The 17,264-nt window shown below is 39.2% G+C and overlaps 1 protein-coding gene across 1 annotated transcript in view; it reads right to left on the reverse strand.

Moving 5' to 3' along the window:
- The window catches only part of PBRM1 (polybromo 1), a 98,019-nt gene that overhangs the window by 9,000 nt on the left and 71,755 nt on the right, over window positions 1-17,264 (reverse strand). Inside the window, 4 exon segments of the mRNA XM_007451866.1 lie at window positions 4,409-4,610; window positions 5,331-5,460; window positions 6,053-6,236; window positions 16,397-16,554. Of these exon segments, the coding sequence (XP_007451928.1) occupies window positions 4,409-4,610; window positions 5,331-5,460; window positions 6,053-6,236; window positions 16,397-16,554 (674 nt within the window).

Here is a 17,264-nt window from a genome sequence, read left to right on the forward strand (position 1 = left end):
TATTCTCATCGCCATAAAAAAAAAAAAAAAAAAAAAAAAAAAAGTGAAAACAAAAACAGCATCCCAATGAGCCTGTCTTGAGCAACACTATCTTGGACTCCCTGAAAAAAGAGGTCAGACTGCTTGCTTAAGAAGAAACACAGCTTGAATGGACCTCACCAGGCTTAGAAAGATCACGAAGGAGGGACCCGAGAAGTGGTCTGCAGGTTTCTCATTGGAGACACGTCAGACAAGAATATTCAAGAATAGCCAAATTTGCTATGGCTACCAGAACCAGAGACAACACACACAAGCAAACCACATTCATCTTTTCTTTTCTTTTTTTAAAAATATGTGACTGGGATACTAACAGAAAATGCAGTTTAATGTAATTAAATAGAAAAGCATTACAGAGTGGGCACAATGAATTGATTAAGGACTTTGTATTCTACTTAGCAGTCATGCACATTGGTGACCAAGAAAGGATTTACAATTCATTGTCAAAAATCCTTTTAAATGGTCAGTCTTTTAAGGATGGCTGCAGCAGAACAAGGCAAACTGAATACTGGAATGAGATGGGAAAATCATCACCACCTAAAGACTAGTTTTGTGTTTTCTCTTGGGAGTCCCTCCAGAACAGAATTCAGGGTCTGTTTATATTTTCTGCTGTAGAACTCTATCAAGAGCAGTCTGCGGTGGAGAATATCGCCAGACCATGCCCACAGCCAGGGAAGAGCTGCTCCCTACCAATTCCCAGGATTGGGCCCAGGGCCCATTTCTGGGGCAGAGGGGAGGCATTGCCCATAAGGGAAAGGCGATATAAGGACAACATGGATGACTTCAAACTTTGAATCTGTCATGAGAAAAGCCTAGAGACTGTGGCTTACTCCTTGTTGGAGGAAAAAAAAAAATGAAGGAATTTCTTAAAGTGGAAAAAAATGGTCTTAGCTCCTGTTTTTACCTGCAACAGGTGTCAACTGCTGATTGAGCATCCCCATTGGTGTTGGTGGTGGCACCACCCCCATGAGAGCCCCCACAGGGGTGCCTGCTCGGGGAGAAGCACTCGGCTGCTGTTGCTGTGCTGCTCGCTCTCTCTCCTGCTGCTCAGCAACTTTAGCTGCCCGCTCTGTAAAGGCATTTCAGATTTTCAATTCTGTTTTTAACCCAGGAATTCAAAATACCATCCATTGCATTCAACAGGACTAGTAAAAACACAGGCAACAGTTCTGTCTCAATGGAAGGAACAGTAGATGACTAGTCTCAACACAGGAGGAGTCAGGCCGATTTCACTTGGTAACCTAGAGTCCAGCTTTCCTATCCCATCTTGAGAACTGGTCTGCAAAGATTTCAAGAATGTTAAGACTGCAACACACATTCAGAAAGCACAGATTTTATTTAAAAACGTCACCAGCATAACCAACGTGGTTAATCTCACAAGGCACCCTGAAGATGAGAAGCGCTACCATTATTCTAGTATTAATAGCATTACAAATTATTTATAATTTCAACATGAAGCAATTCCATGGCCCATTGTAATTTTTGGCACAACTGTTACTTACTATATTTTCCTGATTCCTGGCACCCAATTTTACTAAGATTTGAGGACTCTTGTCATTAGTGTCATGAGGTTTAGCAGCTGAAGAAAATTAACTCTGTAAGGGAAAAGTAGCTTACTGCCTCCTCCACAAGGTTTTAGGGAAAATAAACGCTAATTTGTACATTCTAATGAAGCAAAGAGGTCATGTTTAATAAACCCCAAGGGAAAAAAATGCATGATACTCCAGGCTACAGTCATCAGAAGCAGGGAATAATATATATACACATATGAAGCAATGGACAATGTACTGACAGAACCAGGTTTCCTGAAGCTGAATTCAATACTGACCATAAATCATACTAAATCAGCAAAAGTTCCAGAATTCATACTTATTTCATCCAAAATGCAAGAGGAGCATTAGCTTGTGCCAGTTCTGGGCTGTGGAACATCCCTGCTACACCGCTCACTCCTTTGAGCTACTCTTTCTGCTTCTCCATAGCCAGTGGCCCCAACAATCACATTCCCAGTCTTTTTGGGAGCTAGCAGGCTGGACCATTACTAGAGAACTCCAGAAATGTGCATTCCCAAAGCTCCCACAATACAGGGTTTATTTTGCTTCACCATTCATAAATAGGAACTCCTCTCCACTCTTCACATGGGCAAACTGAGACTGGAGACAGGTAGTGACTTGTCCAAGGATATAGAGAGAACCAGCAACCTGCGGCCCTGATTCCTGGTATCAAACTCCAACGGCCACACATTAACCCTCCAACAAGGAATTCAAAAGGCTACTGCTGGCTGATCTAAGGAAGGGGAAAACAGCTTAGGTCACATGGCTTTAAAGAGCTTTGAGAAGCAACGGCTCCAGTCCTCCTTTGTGTGATAATGTGAAAGTCAACCAAGTCAAAGCTTCCTCGGCTGTGACAGTGTTACCTGCAGAGACTTGTCATCACTCACTACACTGTCCCAGTTTACAGATCCTCTGTACAATGAGCGTGAGGGACAAAGGCCATTTTAACAACCTATTTCCTTGAACTAGCACTGATGACCTAGACCCCCACATTAAGTCCTCATATTTTCATTACACAAATGACACAGTAAAATGGGAGAGCAAAAAAATGAAGTTGAAAAAAGAAAATTTCAGGGCTGAGGATGGAATATTGGACTGGCTACCTGTTGGTTCTTTTTGGGCTGTCTTAGAAAAGAGAATTATTAAATGAAGTCAGCCAACCTCCAAACTTTGGGTTTTGAATTCAATGGGCCTGAACACCAAAAGTTCAGATTTTGTGTCTCAGGCAGACACTGCTGAGTCAGATAGCTCCTCTCACTAAGTTCTCACTGAAATTTCAGATCCCCCTTTGAATTTGGAAGAATTTCCCAGAAGCCATCATTTCTCCTTCTCTTCAGTTCTGCTCCAGCATTTTTACTTTTACATCATCTCCAGACACATTTCTCGCTCTTGTTCACACTCTGAATAATCAGCCATGCAGTACTGGCTTCATTTGTCCTGGACCAGGCTTTACAGCCATGTGAGCTTCATTTCTAACACTTCTCCAACTGAGTGATATATCTGGTCTTAACTTCCACTAAGGTTAGAAATACCAAAGCTCTCCAAAGTTCTAGGTTCTTACAGAACTGACTATGGTTTCTCAAAGAATATTCTGTGAAATATTAGTTCTTCGGGATATTAGCTGTTATTACATGAATACCTGATCAAGGTTCAGAAAATGCCAGGTGAAAAAAATAGGTTATTTACTACACGTTTAAAGACTTTCATATGGCAATAAGCACTGTTAAGTTTCTAAGAGAGAAAGTTTTTGGAGTGCTTCTCAAACTGGTTTTGCCACAAATGTTTTCTGAATGAACATCTTGTAGGACTAGGGTTCTGCAGAAGATCCTTGGGGAAGCCTGTCAGATAATTTTATAATAATAAATCAACTGTAATAAATGAAAGGAGTAAACTATTTTTTTTAAAAAAGGAGTTTCTTTGGAAACTCCATAAACTGTAATAAAGGAGGCAGCCTTGATAATTAATTTGTTTATGCTTGCTGGATTTGGACCTGGCCAAGAAGAGTAATGGTGATCACTATGGTCAATCAAGAGAGGGCTTTAAACTGGCAAAATGAAGCATTATATACAATTCCAAATGGAAAAAAAATACAGCTCTAACGGCAACAGTCCTGCCTAATCTAATGTTTATTACTCATTTCTTTATTAAAGTCATGCCTGATATTAAAAAACCAAAAACCAAAAATCTCTCTTAAGTAATGGCTAAGAACCACCAAATCCTTGAATGATAGCTCATAGCCCCAAATGATTTAATTATAGAGTAAAAGGAAAATGAAGGCAGTTGAGCTTTATCAAAGAGAACCCAAGTACCTTAAAAGTAGCTATGAATGCAGCACAGGCCAGGACTGGCCTAGGAAACCAAGCGCTTCAGCCAAGCCTCAGCCTGGAGTTTATACATATGGCTTATCGAGAGCCGTAATAGAAGATCACTGATTTTGAAAGCCCCATTTCAGATGAATTTTAACCAAAATTATATTTAACATCCTTGTATAATCATTCCCCAGCTCAACACATGTGTGCTTACAGGACTTAATGAAAGAAAGAAAATCATGCAATTTTTAATAGCTAAATATTCGTTTGAGAAATTTGGGGGAAAAAAAAAAAACCACACCAGGATCAGAGGCCAAGTCAGAGACAGCACTTTCTCAGTCAGGACAAGGCTGACACTTAAACTGCTGGATGGGAGCCATTTGAGACAGTCCCCAACACAAAGTTCACGTGCAAGTGGTAAGAACAAGAGATTCAACCTGTCTATGCACGTGCATTGCTGAAAACACCCCCTTGCTTAGAAAGTTCATACAATTGTGCCTACGCTCTATTTACCTTCATATTCTGCTTTCTTGGCTGTCTCAAGGTTTCTCCATTCTGTCCCCACCAGTCGGCTGAGCTCACCAAAAGAGTAGTCTGGGTGCTGGGCCTTAATCACAGCTCTCATCTCACTGCTGAACAGGATGTAGCCGCTCATGTTGATTTTCCGTTTGGAGCCTTCCTTCTTTGCACTGCCTTTGGCAGACTTTGGGGTAGACTGTAAGACAGAAAGCTCTTATAGTGCATCAGAACATTGCATCTGGTCAATTGTTTAAGGTTTCTGGAAGCCAGGAACATGCGACTCAACAGCTACTGTTTTATAGACATGTTCAGTTTATAGCCGGCCATTTTCGTGTTCAAAACACAGCTCTTCCTTGCCTCTTACCATATAAGAAAAATGAAAGTTTCACTGAATTCCATGACTGCAATCTATAATAGCGACCTCACAATCAAGTCTTCAGAAAATTCTAAATGAAAAAAAAATACCAATAGGGATCACCTTAACCAAAAGATGAGGTCCTAAAGAAAGAGAGACTAAAAAGATATAAGCAATAAAAGATAGAGTAACAGAATGATGCAGTTTCTCATGGCTTTCCTTCGATACAAGGCAAGAAGAGCTTTCTAACTAAACCTGCCACTAAAACCAGCTGTCTATGAAATTTAAAAAAAAAAAACATATTAAATTTTAAGTTATTAGTGGCATCGAGAAAAAAAAAACAAAACCTGTTCCTTCCTGTAGCATTCTAGGTTGAAGCTCCCATAATATAGGGACTGGATGTCTCCTCCCTTTTGGGTTTGAATTTGCTGCAAACCAGAGCTGGAAATAAGACAAGTAACAGGAACTTGTCATCTTCACCTGTGGGGGTGTGTAGGGCATGAGATCCAGCTCACTGGCCAGGGGAGTCTGAAGTTGAGGTAGAGAAGGAGGCTCAATGACCTCACTATCCTCTTCTCCCATCTCTTCAATATCATCATCTCCACCTTCTAACTCAGCAAATTTAGCTTCTAGCAACTGGATCTTCTTTTCCAATAAAGGTGAGGGCTCCTTCTGAGGAACAGTCGGTTTTCTACAAGAAGTGACATAAGAACAAATAAATAAAATGAAATCACCTAACACTACTCCAGGATTGATCAGAAAGCAATGTTCTGCCTTAATATCTAGAAGCAACATCCTGCAATCTGCAATGTCTACTCTAAGTCAGCAAGGGAAAGAATTAAAACGTATATTTATAGTCACACCTACTTACAGATGCTTGTTTTTAAGGGATTCTGCTGAATATCCACAAAAGCACTGGGTGCAAAGTTGAGATCTAGTTGCCAATATATAGTGAAAAGAATTTTTGTAGTCTACAGAACTGTGCAACCTCTTAATAGACAGGCTATGAACCAGAACCAAAGATTTCTGCCTCCATATTACAATTACTGAAGTCTACGCCAAGAGGACTGTTATACCAGTTATCACATCTCAGCAGATTATGAGGATTTTCCTTTAATATTTAATTGAATGAATTAGTATTTTCTATTTGAAATGTCGACTGCTCTGGTTTAAGACCTAATAAAAAACACAACCAAAAAACCCACCCTGGACTATGCTATTTTGATATCAGTTTTACTATTAGGAGCTGAAGTGCTCTTTCTTCCTTAGTTTTTCAAGTTTACCTGAAGTAATAAATTTCATCATCTACCACTTTAGCAGAGAGTGAAAACCTCTTCAGTCCCTTGAATTTCTTCATCTGCTTGTCACTTTCATTGTAGCGGCTCTCACAAAGCAGAATGTCATTTTCCGGAATTTCAGTTGGCCTGCAGGAGAGGAAGTCCTTGAATGACAATACAGCACACTTTCCTGAAAGAGAAAATTGGAGAGAAATTAAAAGGAGTAAACTGTGGTCATAGCTAACAGTTATTTTAAATTTGTATTATTTTTGAACTAATATATTCACATGATTAAAGTTAGAAGATTTAAAGGGTATACACAGGTGTAAGAATAGATATGTAGGTCAATGGAATAGAATTAAAAGTCTAAAAATAAACCCATACAATTTTTTACGGGTAAATGATTTTCGACAAGGGTGCCAAGACAATTCAACAGGGAAAGAATAGTCTCTTTAACAAGTAGTGATGGAACAACTGGATTTCCACAGGCAAAAGAATGGAGCTAGAAGCCTACCATATACCATATACACAAAATAATTCAAAATGGATCAAAGACCTTAATGTAAGAGCTACAACTATAAAACTCTTAGAAGAAAAACATAGGTGTAAATCTTTGTGACCCTTTATTAGGCGATGGTTTCATAAATGTGACATCAAAATCACAAACAACCAAAGATAATAAAGATAATCTGGACTTCATCAAAATTAAAAACTTCTGTTTTTCAAAGGACACAAAGTGGAAAGACAACACATAGAATAGCAGAATATATTTGCAAGTTATATCTCCTGTAAGAATCTAATATCCAGAATATATAAAGAACTCCTACAACTCAGCAATAACAAGACAACTCAAAATATAGGCAAAGGATCTGAACAGACATTTCCCCAAAGAAGATACACAGATAGCCAATAAGCTCATGAAAAGATGCTCACATCATTTACTCATTAGGGAAATACAAATCAAAACTGAAATGAAATACCACTTCACATTCATTAGGATGGCTATTATAAAGGGAAAAAAGCCAAACAAACAAACAAAACCTCCAGAAAGTAACAAGTGTTGGTAAAGATGTGGAGAAACTGGAACCCTTGTATATCACTGGTGGTAATGTAAAATGATACAGCTGCTATGGAAAACAGTTTGGCAGTTTCTCAAAAAGTTAAACAGAGTTCATCCAGCAATTCTACTTCTAGGTAAATATCCAAAAGAACTGAAAGCAGGGACTCAAACAGATACTCATACACCAATGTTCATAGGAGCATTATACACAATTGGCCAAAAGGCAGAAACCACCCAAATGTCCATGAACAGATGAATGAATAAACAAAAGGTTATATACACATAACATAAAATACTATTCAGCCTTAAAAAGGAATAAAATTCTGATACATGCTACACTATGGATGAACCTTGAGAATTTTTTATTTATGCTAAGTAATATAAGTCAGACACAAAAGGACAAATTTTGCATGAGTCCACTTAATATAAGGTACCCAGAATAGGCAAAATTCATAGAGAAATAAAGTAAAACAGTGCTTACCAGGGGCTGGGAGAGGCGGAAATGGGTAGTTATTGCTTAATGGGTACAGAGTTTCTATTTGGGGTGATGAAAAGTTCTAGATGTGGTTGTACAATACTGTCAATGGATTTAATATCAGTGAATTTTCCAGTTAAAAATGGTTAAAATGGGCTTCCCTTGGTGGCGCAGTGGTTGAGAGTCCGCCTGCACACGCAGGGGACGCGGGTTCGTGCCCCGGTCCGGGAAGATCCCAAATGCCGCGGAGCGGATAGGCCCGTGAGCCATGGCCGCTGGGCCTGCGCGTCCGGAGCCTGTGCTCCGCAAAGGGAGAGGCCACAACAGAGAGAGGCCCACGTACCGCCAAAAAAAAAAAAAAAAAAAAAAAAGGTTAAAATGTTGCACTTTATGTTACGTATATTTTACCACACATACAAACTTACAAATGGTAGCATATCACTTATATTGTTTTACACCTAAATTTTGCTCCAAAATAATATATCTTGAGGATCACTGCTGGTATTAATATATTTATTCAACTAGCTCCCTACTGACGGATATTTAGGTTGTTTCCAAATTTTTGCTCTCCTACTGAAGCAAAACAATGTCGACATAAATAATTTAAGACATATATCGGACTTCCCTGGTGGTGCAGTGGTTAGGAATCCGCCTGCCAATGCAGGGGACACGGGTTTGAGCCCTGGTCCAGGAAGATCCCATGTGCCGCAGAGCAACTAAGCCTGTGTGCTTACAACTACTGAGCCTGTGCTCTAGAGCCCACGAGCCACAACTACTGATCCTGCATGCCACAACTACTGAAGCCCACACGCCTAGAGCCTGTGCTCTGCAACAAGAGAAGCCACCACAATGAGAAGCCCACGCACCACAACGAAGAGTAGCCCCCACTCGATGCAACTCGAGAAACACCGCACGCAGCAACGAAGACCCAATGCAGCCTCCCCCGCAAAAAAGACACATATCAATTTGCAAATGGATGAATACATTTGAGGAATACATTTCTAGACGTATAAAACCTGGGTCAAAGGGTATGTACACTTTAATTTTTATAGGTATTATCAAATTACCTTCCATAGAGGTTATGCTAATGCATAAACCCACCACAAAGTGGGCAAATGCCACTTCCCTGTATTCTTATCAACTAGTAAACATATGAATTTTTGACAATTTGATAGGTAATTTTAAAAAAAGCAGCATCTGGGTAATTTTAATTTGCATTTCTCTACTGGCTGAAGTTCATATTTTCTTTTAAGAACCACTGATAAACCTCTCTGCTCTCTCTTAATCTTTGCCCATTTTCCTATTGGATGTTGATCTTTTTTTCTAATTGTTTATAGGAGCTCTTCATATATGAGGGAAATTTGATCTTTTTCTATGATATACATTGCAAAGATCTTCCCAAAGTTGTCATCTGTCTTTACTTCTGCCAAACATTTTAAACTTTTATATAGTTGAATTTATCCATCTTTCTTATATGAGTTCTGGGTTTTATGTCAAAAGTTTTAAGAATTTCTTTCCCATCACTTCTTTTGGTATCTTTGCTACTTCATTTTAGGTTCATTTAAGCCTGTGATTTATCTGGGAATTTATTTTGAAGTTGATGCGAGAGATGGATACAATTTTACTTTTTCCAAATGGCTACCTAATTTCCAAATATTACTTAGAGAAAAATCCATCTTTTCCCACTTACTTGGGATGTCACTTTTATCACAAATTAAATTATATTTGAGTCTACTGCTAAAGTTTCTATTCTGTTCAAATAATGTTTATTCATATATCAAATAAATAATTTAAATTATTATAGTGTTATGATGTTTTAGTATCTGTAAGGATAGACACTCTCCCCTTCACCATGCTTTTCAGAATTTTCCTGATTTTTGTTTCTTTTTTGACATGATGTTAAAAAATCAGTTTATTTAGTCCCAACTTTCTCACAGAAAATTCTCATTGGTATGTCTATTGGGCTCACATTAAAGGTTAATTTAGGGAGAATGAACATCTCTATGATGTTGAAAATTCTTATTCAAGCACATGGTATATGCTCTGCAATTTGTTCAAGCATTCCATTGACTGACTGACTGACTGATTGATTGATTGGGTGTGTTGGGTCTTTGTTGCTGCGCACGGGCTTCCTCTAGAGTTGCGGTGAGCAGGGGCTACTCTTTGTTGCAGTGCGCAGGCTTCTCATTGCGGTGGCTTCTTATTGTGGAGCACGGGATCTAGGTGCACAGGCTTCAGTAGTTGTGGCTCACGGGCTCTAGAACGCAGGCTCAGTATTTGTGGTGGATGGGTTTAGTTGCTCTGCGGCATGTGGGATCTCCCCAGACCAGGGCTTGAACCCATGTCCCCTGCATTGGCAGGCAGATTCTTAACCACTGTGTCACCAGGGAAGTCCAAGCATTCCCTTTTAAATGCATTAAAAGTAGCACTAAAAAACTTTCTTTATACAACTGTGGCAATACCTTGTTAAATTTATCCTAAGGTAATTCTTCTTATTATTTAATCTTCTTTTTTAAAGTGCATTTTAAAAAATTAATTAATTAATATTTTGGCTGCCTTGGGTCTTTGTTGCTGCACACGGGCTTTCTCTAGTTGCAGCAAGCAGGGGCTACTCTTTGTTGCGGTGCACGGGCTTCTCATTGCGGTGGCTTCTCTTGTTAAAGAGCACGGGCTCTAGGCGCGTGGGTTTCAGTAGTTGTGCCTCGCGGGCTCTAGAGCACAGGCTCAGTAGTTGTGTCATACGGGCTCAGCTGCTCTGCGGCATGTGGGATTTTCCCGGACCAGGGCTCGAACCCGTGTCCCCTGCATTGGCAGGTGGATTCCTAACCACTGCACCACTAGGGAAGTCCTATTATTTAATCTTTCAAGGCAATTAGTTTGTTATTAATTTTATATTCAACCATCTTACTTCTCTTATTATGTGCCATGACTTCTTGGTTGATTCTCTTGAATTTTCATCTCCTTAATTTCCTTATTTGAAAGGTCTGTTTCTTACTTCTATCTGCACTGGCTAGTACCTTCAGAACAATGTTAAACATGAGTGACAAGGACATTCCTATTTTGCTCTTGAACTTAACAGGAGTGTTCATAGCTAACAACTTATTAAACATTTACAAGCAGAACATGTAAAAACAGGTCAGAAACACTTTATAACTCTTCTTTTTTTGGCCGCACTGTGTGGCTTGCAGGATCTTAGTTCCCTGACCAGGGATCAAACCAGTGCCCCTGTAGTAGAAGCATGGCGTCTTAACCGCTGAAGCACCAGGGAAGTCCCCATATTACAAGCTTAAAATAGCTATAATTATTATCACTGCCTTGGATGTACACAGCACTTTACTTACATAATCCAAAGGCTTTTCAATTCGGAGAAGGTACAGTTAGTATTTTCCATACTTCATAGAGTAAAAATAGAGATTTGGAAAAGGTAAAAATTCTGCTCACAGCTAAAGAGTAAAAATGACTGGTGGCCTTGGAATGGATGTGTTGTCCCTGTCCTGACTTGGGGTTTCCACCAGGCCCTCAAAAGATAGGGAAAAGACAAGAGTTTAGGAAGCTTCATTTATTAATGGATAAAAAATTTATAAAAACCTGCTGGATTTCAACTGGAACTGCAATGAATCTATATGTCAATTTGGGAAGAACTGACATCTTTATAATACTGAGTCCTTCAGCTATAAACATGACAGATCACTTCATTTATTTAGGTCTTCTTTAATTTCTCTTGATAATTTCCTGACAGTTTTTTTTTTTTAGCATGTGTATGTGTGAGTCTTATATATCTTTTAAAAGATTTATTCCTAGATATTTAATGTAAATTGCATATTTTAAAATTTTGGTTTTCTAACTGCTCAGTGATGGTAAACAGAAATACAGATGATGTTGATATTTTCATTAATTCTAACAATTTATCTGAACATTTCTTGGATTTTCTTTGTACCTTTGCAAAAATTGATAATTTTATTTTTCCTTTCTAATCTTTAAAACCTTTTTATTTTTCTTGTCTTACTAAGAATAGTTTTTCAATTAAAGAATCATTTAAAAAAATCTACTATGAAGAAAACAGAACTTGCAATAAATTAGGAACTGGCATGTTTGAGGAGCTGAGGTTCCTGGAAATTTTATCACTCAAGTGGCCTAAGGGTAAAGGTACTCTCTGCCAGGTGAGGCCATGTTCATTCCCAAAAGCAACTTCTTGGTGGCCGTTTGATTACCACTCAAGTTAGTGAGGACAACTCTTAACAGAAACTGAACAAAGAACATATATATGTTAGGAAAACAGTACTATTTCCTAAGTGAAATAGGCCCACTAGGTCTATATCGTAGAAGATGAAAAAATTACACCTAATTATCCTTAAAACTTTTGTTTCAGAGAGACAAAAATGAGATTTACATTCAACAGTGTGTATATTTAACACAATGAAATTATAAATCCTCTAAAGCTTAAGTTTAAACACTTTAAATTATCAGTCTACAAGAACAAATTAATTTAAAAAAAGATCTGCCTCCTTGCATTTAAGTCAATATAAAATGTAACAAAGAAACACTTTTCTCCCATGGGGAGGGTGGATATTGAAATCCACAAGCTGGGCTGAAAACCCATTTTGTGACCACCAGATGCATTTTCTTTAGGGGTTTATCTCAAGATTAACATCTCACTGTATGCCTGTTGTCCTGCCTAATATTATTGGCACCCCCTTTCACTCTCAAAAGTGTCCCAGTTGGCTGTAAACCAATCAACAATCCAAACAGCAGTACAGGAGTATAAACAAGAAAACCTAAGTTTCAGTTCTGGTCCATTTCTTAGACAGTAACATGACCTTTCTGAGAATATCACCATCTTTTACACAGGGTTATGGTTTGAAATAAATGAAATCCTAGATTAAAAAAAAAAACTAGTTTATAAACTACAGAATGCAACACATTCTAACAGGCAACTGTAAAAAGGAATTACTTCAAGTGATGTCAGTGAAAATGGCAGTTGGGGAATCCACGTGTTCCTTCACAGAAACACTAAGAAAAGCTAGCAAAAACTGTGAGAATCAACATTACTGGAATCCTGGAAAATAGCTAAAAGTTTACAACAACCAAATGAATCCTTACTTAAGGAAAAAAGTGACTGAAAGCCAGCAGGAGAGCGTTGTGGCATTTTTTTTTTTTTTTTTTGGTGGTACGCGGGCCTCTCACTCTTGGGGCCTCTCCCATTGCAGAGCACAGGCTCTGGACGCGCAGGCTCAGCGGCCATGGTTCACGGGCCCAGCCGCTCCGCGGCATGTGGGATCCTCCCGGTCCCGGGCACAAACCTGTGTCCACTGCATCGGCAGGCAGACTCTCAACCACTGTGCCACCAGGGAAGCCCCATTGTGGCATTTTAATCTACCTCATCCACCCCCCCCACCCCCCCAACTCTTATTCTTTGGGGAATAAGAGTTTTGAAAAGCTTCCACATAGTCCTGAAAATCTAGAAAGCCATGCACATGCCATGGGCAGGGTGCATGCTCAGCAAAGACCTGAGAAGGCCCTAAGCTCTCACCTTTAGCTGACTATCCAGCCCTGCATGAGCATGTAGTAAAGGCAAAGGCAGAGATGTAAACTTTTGCACTGAGTGTTAAAGGTGTGTTCCAACAAAGATGCAGTATGCAACTGCAAAGACTGGGAAGTTTCTGGGTTTTTTGGATCCAAGCATTTAAGAAAATCCTGTTAAGTCACTAGCTGACCACAAAGCTAGCAGAACAGAGACTTCAGGGACAGCACAAAGAACACAGTCTTTAAACTAGCTTAGAAAAGTCATTGAACAAGCAACAACAACCCACAATAAGCAATAACAACAAAACTTGAGGAGGGGGGAGAATCTGATTTCTAGAGTTATCACATCATAATATTCAAAATATAGTTTCAACATCCAGTTTTCAACAAAAAAATTATGAGGCATGCATGAGACAAGTAAGTGTGGCTTATTCACAGGATTAGAAAGAAATGAACAGAAACTGTCCCTGAGGAAGCTCAGATACTGAACTTACTAGACAAAGAATTTAAATCAACTGTCTTCAATATACCCAAAGAGCTAAAGGAAACCATGGACAAAGAACTAAAAGAAACCAGAATGATGTCTCACTAAATAGAGAATATCAATAGACAGAAAATGTAAACACTAAATAGATATTCTGAAGCTGAAAAGTATAATAACTGAATTGAAAAATTCATTAGAGGAACTTCCCCAGTGGTCCAGTGGCTACGACTCTGCGCTCCCAATGCAGGGGGCCCGGGCTCCATCTCTAGTCAGGGAACCAGATCCCACCTGCTGCAACTAGGAGTTCACATGCCACAACTAAGAGTGTGCATGCCACAACTAAAGATCCTGCATGTTGCAACTAAGGATCCTGCAGGCCTCAACTGCAGATCCCACATGCTGCAACTAAGACCCATCACAGACAAATAAATAAACATGGAAAAAAAAGAAAAATTCATTAGAAGGGTTCAACGGATGATCTGAACACAGAGAAGAATCAACGAACTTGAAGACAGGTCGATTAAAATGAAAAGTTTGAGGAAAAGAAAGAAAAAAGAATACAGAAAAATGAACAATATCTTAGAGACCCGTGGCACACCATTAAGCATAACCAACATAGGCATAATAGGAGTCCTGGAAGAAGAAGAGAAAGAGAAAGGGGCAGAAAAAATATGTGAAGAAACAGTGGCCAAAAACTTCCCAAATCTGATGAAAGACATGAAAGAAAAAACTGCCAATGGAGGATTCTATATCCAGCAAAAGTAGCCTTCAAAAATGGAGGAATCGGGCTTCCCTGGTGGTGTAGTGGTTGAGAGTCCGCCTGCTGATGCAGGGGATGCGGGTTCGTGCCCCGGTCTGGGAAGATCCCACATGCCGCGGAGCGGCTGGGCTCGTGAGCCACGGCCGCTGAGCCTGCATGTCTGGAGCCTGTGCTCTGCAACGGGAGAGGCCACAGCAGTGAGAGGCCCGCGTACCGCAAAAAAACAAAACAAAACAAAAAATGGAGGAATCAAGACATCCAGATAAACAAAAGATTAGGGAGATTGTTGCTAGCAGACCTGTCCTACAAGAAATGCTAAAGGGAGTTCTTTAGGCTGAAATGAAAGGACATTAGACAATAACTTGAAGTCATACAAAGAAATAAAAACCACTAGTAAAGGTAACTACATAGGTAAATATAAAAGACAATATTATATTTTTGGTTTGTAAATCCTCTTTTTCACCTATATGATTTTAAAGACAAATACACAAAGCAATAATTATAAATCTATGATAATGGGCACACAAAGTATAAAGAGGTAATTTCTTACAATAATACAAAGGGGGAGGGATGGAGCTACAGAGGAACAGAGTTTTTTTGTATAGCATATGAAACCAGACTGTCATAAATTTAAGATGTAATCCCCAGGGTAACCACGAAGAAAATAACTAAAAAAGAATCAATGATACAGTTGTCCTAATCAAAGAAGACTTCAGTCTCACCTTTGTTATGTTCCCTTTCAGTCTCCCGACTAGGTTTACACTAGGGAGTAAAGCTCTAGGGCACAAGTTAAAAGGAAGACTTTCTCTGCTGCAGAAACTCAAGAAGATTTAATAACTTCACTAGATTTTGTTGCCTCTCCCCAGAGGGGAAGAGGAAAATGTACTGAATTATTGGCCATTCAGACATTTTTACCATATCCAACTCTGAATAAATTCAAAGCACCAAAAACAATGTAGGTAAACAGTAAAGTGACCAAAGTCTAAGTGTAAAATACATTTTAATCTGCAAATTTCCTTTTGGTCATAAGCATGGTGGCTCCTTCAACTTTATAACCATATGTAATCAATATAAAGCTTGTGACTAGTAACCTTTTGGAAAACCACTCCAAAAGATGTAAACAGTAGTTGGTGTAAGTAAGCTAACGAGTTAATTCAGGGCCAGAATAAATACAACAGCTGAAAACAATAACAGTATATGGTGCATATAACTAGATCTGAGAAGCAGAATGCCACTGTGAACACTCAGTAGGATGACACAACAGAAACCAAGAGTCCTTCACATTTTTGGAATGGGAAGAATAACACTACTAGGGTTAATCCAACAGAGACTGTAAAAGTTTTTTAATTGCTCTCCCTGCTTCCTACCTTATTCTTACAACACGTCCTCCAAACTGCAGCCACAGTGATTCCTCTAATGCATATACGTCAGCTCACATGGCCTCTCTGCTCAGACTCCTCATAGGACCTCTCATCTGTTCCAGATCAATCCCTGCACTGTCTGTAAGACCTACCATAACCGAATGCCCAGCCACCTAGAGGGCTCATTCCCTACCACACCCCCTGGCTGCTCCAGCCACCCGGCTTTCTTATTGTGACTCAAACATGCCCAGATACTCTGCCTCAAGGTCTTTGCGTTTGGTGTTTGCTTTGCCTAAAAGGAGTAAAATCTCAGTTTTCAATGGTTTTCTTCCTCACTTCCTTCAGGGCTCTACTCTCATGTCACCTATCAGAGGGGCTTTTGCTGACCACGTTACCTGAAATAGGACCTCCCCTCAATGTTACTCTATTCTCTTCCTCTGCTTTATTCTCATTCATAGCCCTAATTACTACCTGATGTTCTATATATTTAATTTTAATTTATTTACTGACTCCCCAGCCTCTGTCCCACTGTAAGTCTCTGAGACAGCTGAGATTTTGGTTTTTTTATTGCTGTATACCTAGCACCTAGAAGAGTACCCAGGACAGAAGAACTATTCAACCAACTGTGGAATGAATAAGATTAAATTAAAAACATGAATACCTACAATTAAAAGCATGAATACCTACCTAGAATACATGTCATGGGGCAGGTTTCTTCCAGATTACTCAGAAACACTTCTTTCTTGTAGAACATTTTTGTGGGCTCGTGTTCCGTCTCTTCTGGGTGAATGAAGATGGGGCCGTAAAAATATGCAGCTCCATCTCGGACCCATACCTTTTCAATTCTTCGGAGAAAAAAAATGGAGAAATTCCATTAAAATAGAGTTCTTACAGGTTTCATTCCTAAAGACTTAGTCTAACAAAAATTCTGTTAACCAAAAACTTAATGATATGCACTATTTAGAGGAGTTTCATTGGCCGTTTTGATAATAAGACAATTTCCTTGGTTTTTTTCCCCTTTAAGCATGTGAGAAGATACTTAGAAAAAAGAGAAGTGAACATTTGGCTACTCATCTCAGGGGAAAATTTTTTTTTAACATAATACTAAGGCATACAACTTAACAGTTTAAGCTCTCAGGTTTTCTTCCTGAGATGCTAAGCATCTATCATTGGATTTGTGAGCTGAATAAACACATCAATATTTGGGGTCAGATCACATTAGTGGCACATATTCCTTTAAGGCCATGGTTCATGACCTTTTTGAAGGTCAAGATTTAATACCCCTTTACCCCATGAGAATCTGATGAAAGTCACAGACCATCTCCCTAGGAAAAAAAAAAAATTAACATTTGACTGTTCAGTGCAGATACTGTACCATTCCTCACAACCACACCATAAAGTTGCTATTATTATTGTCCCAATAGCCTCATGGTTCCAGACATGAAGCAGCATCCTCATTGCAGTTAATGGTAACTCCACCCTTCCAGTTCAGTTCCTCAGGCCAAAATGCAGGGGTCACCCTTGATTCCTCTCTCTTGGACACTACATTCTTTTA

The sequence above is a fragment of the Lipotes vexillifer genome, unplaced genomic scaffold, assembly GCF_000442215.2.
Source record: "Lipotes vexillifer unplaced genomic scaffold, Lipotes_vexillifer_v1.1 scaffold500, whole genome shotgun sequence".
NCBI lineage: Eukaryota > Metazoa > Chordata > Mammalia > Artiodactyla > Lipotidae > Lipotes > Lipotes vexillifer.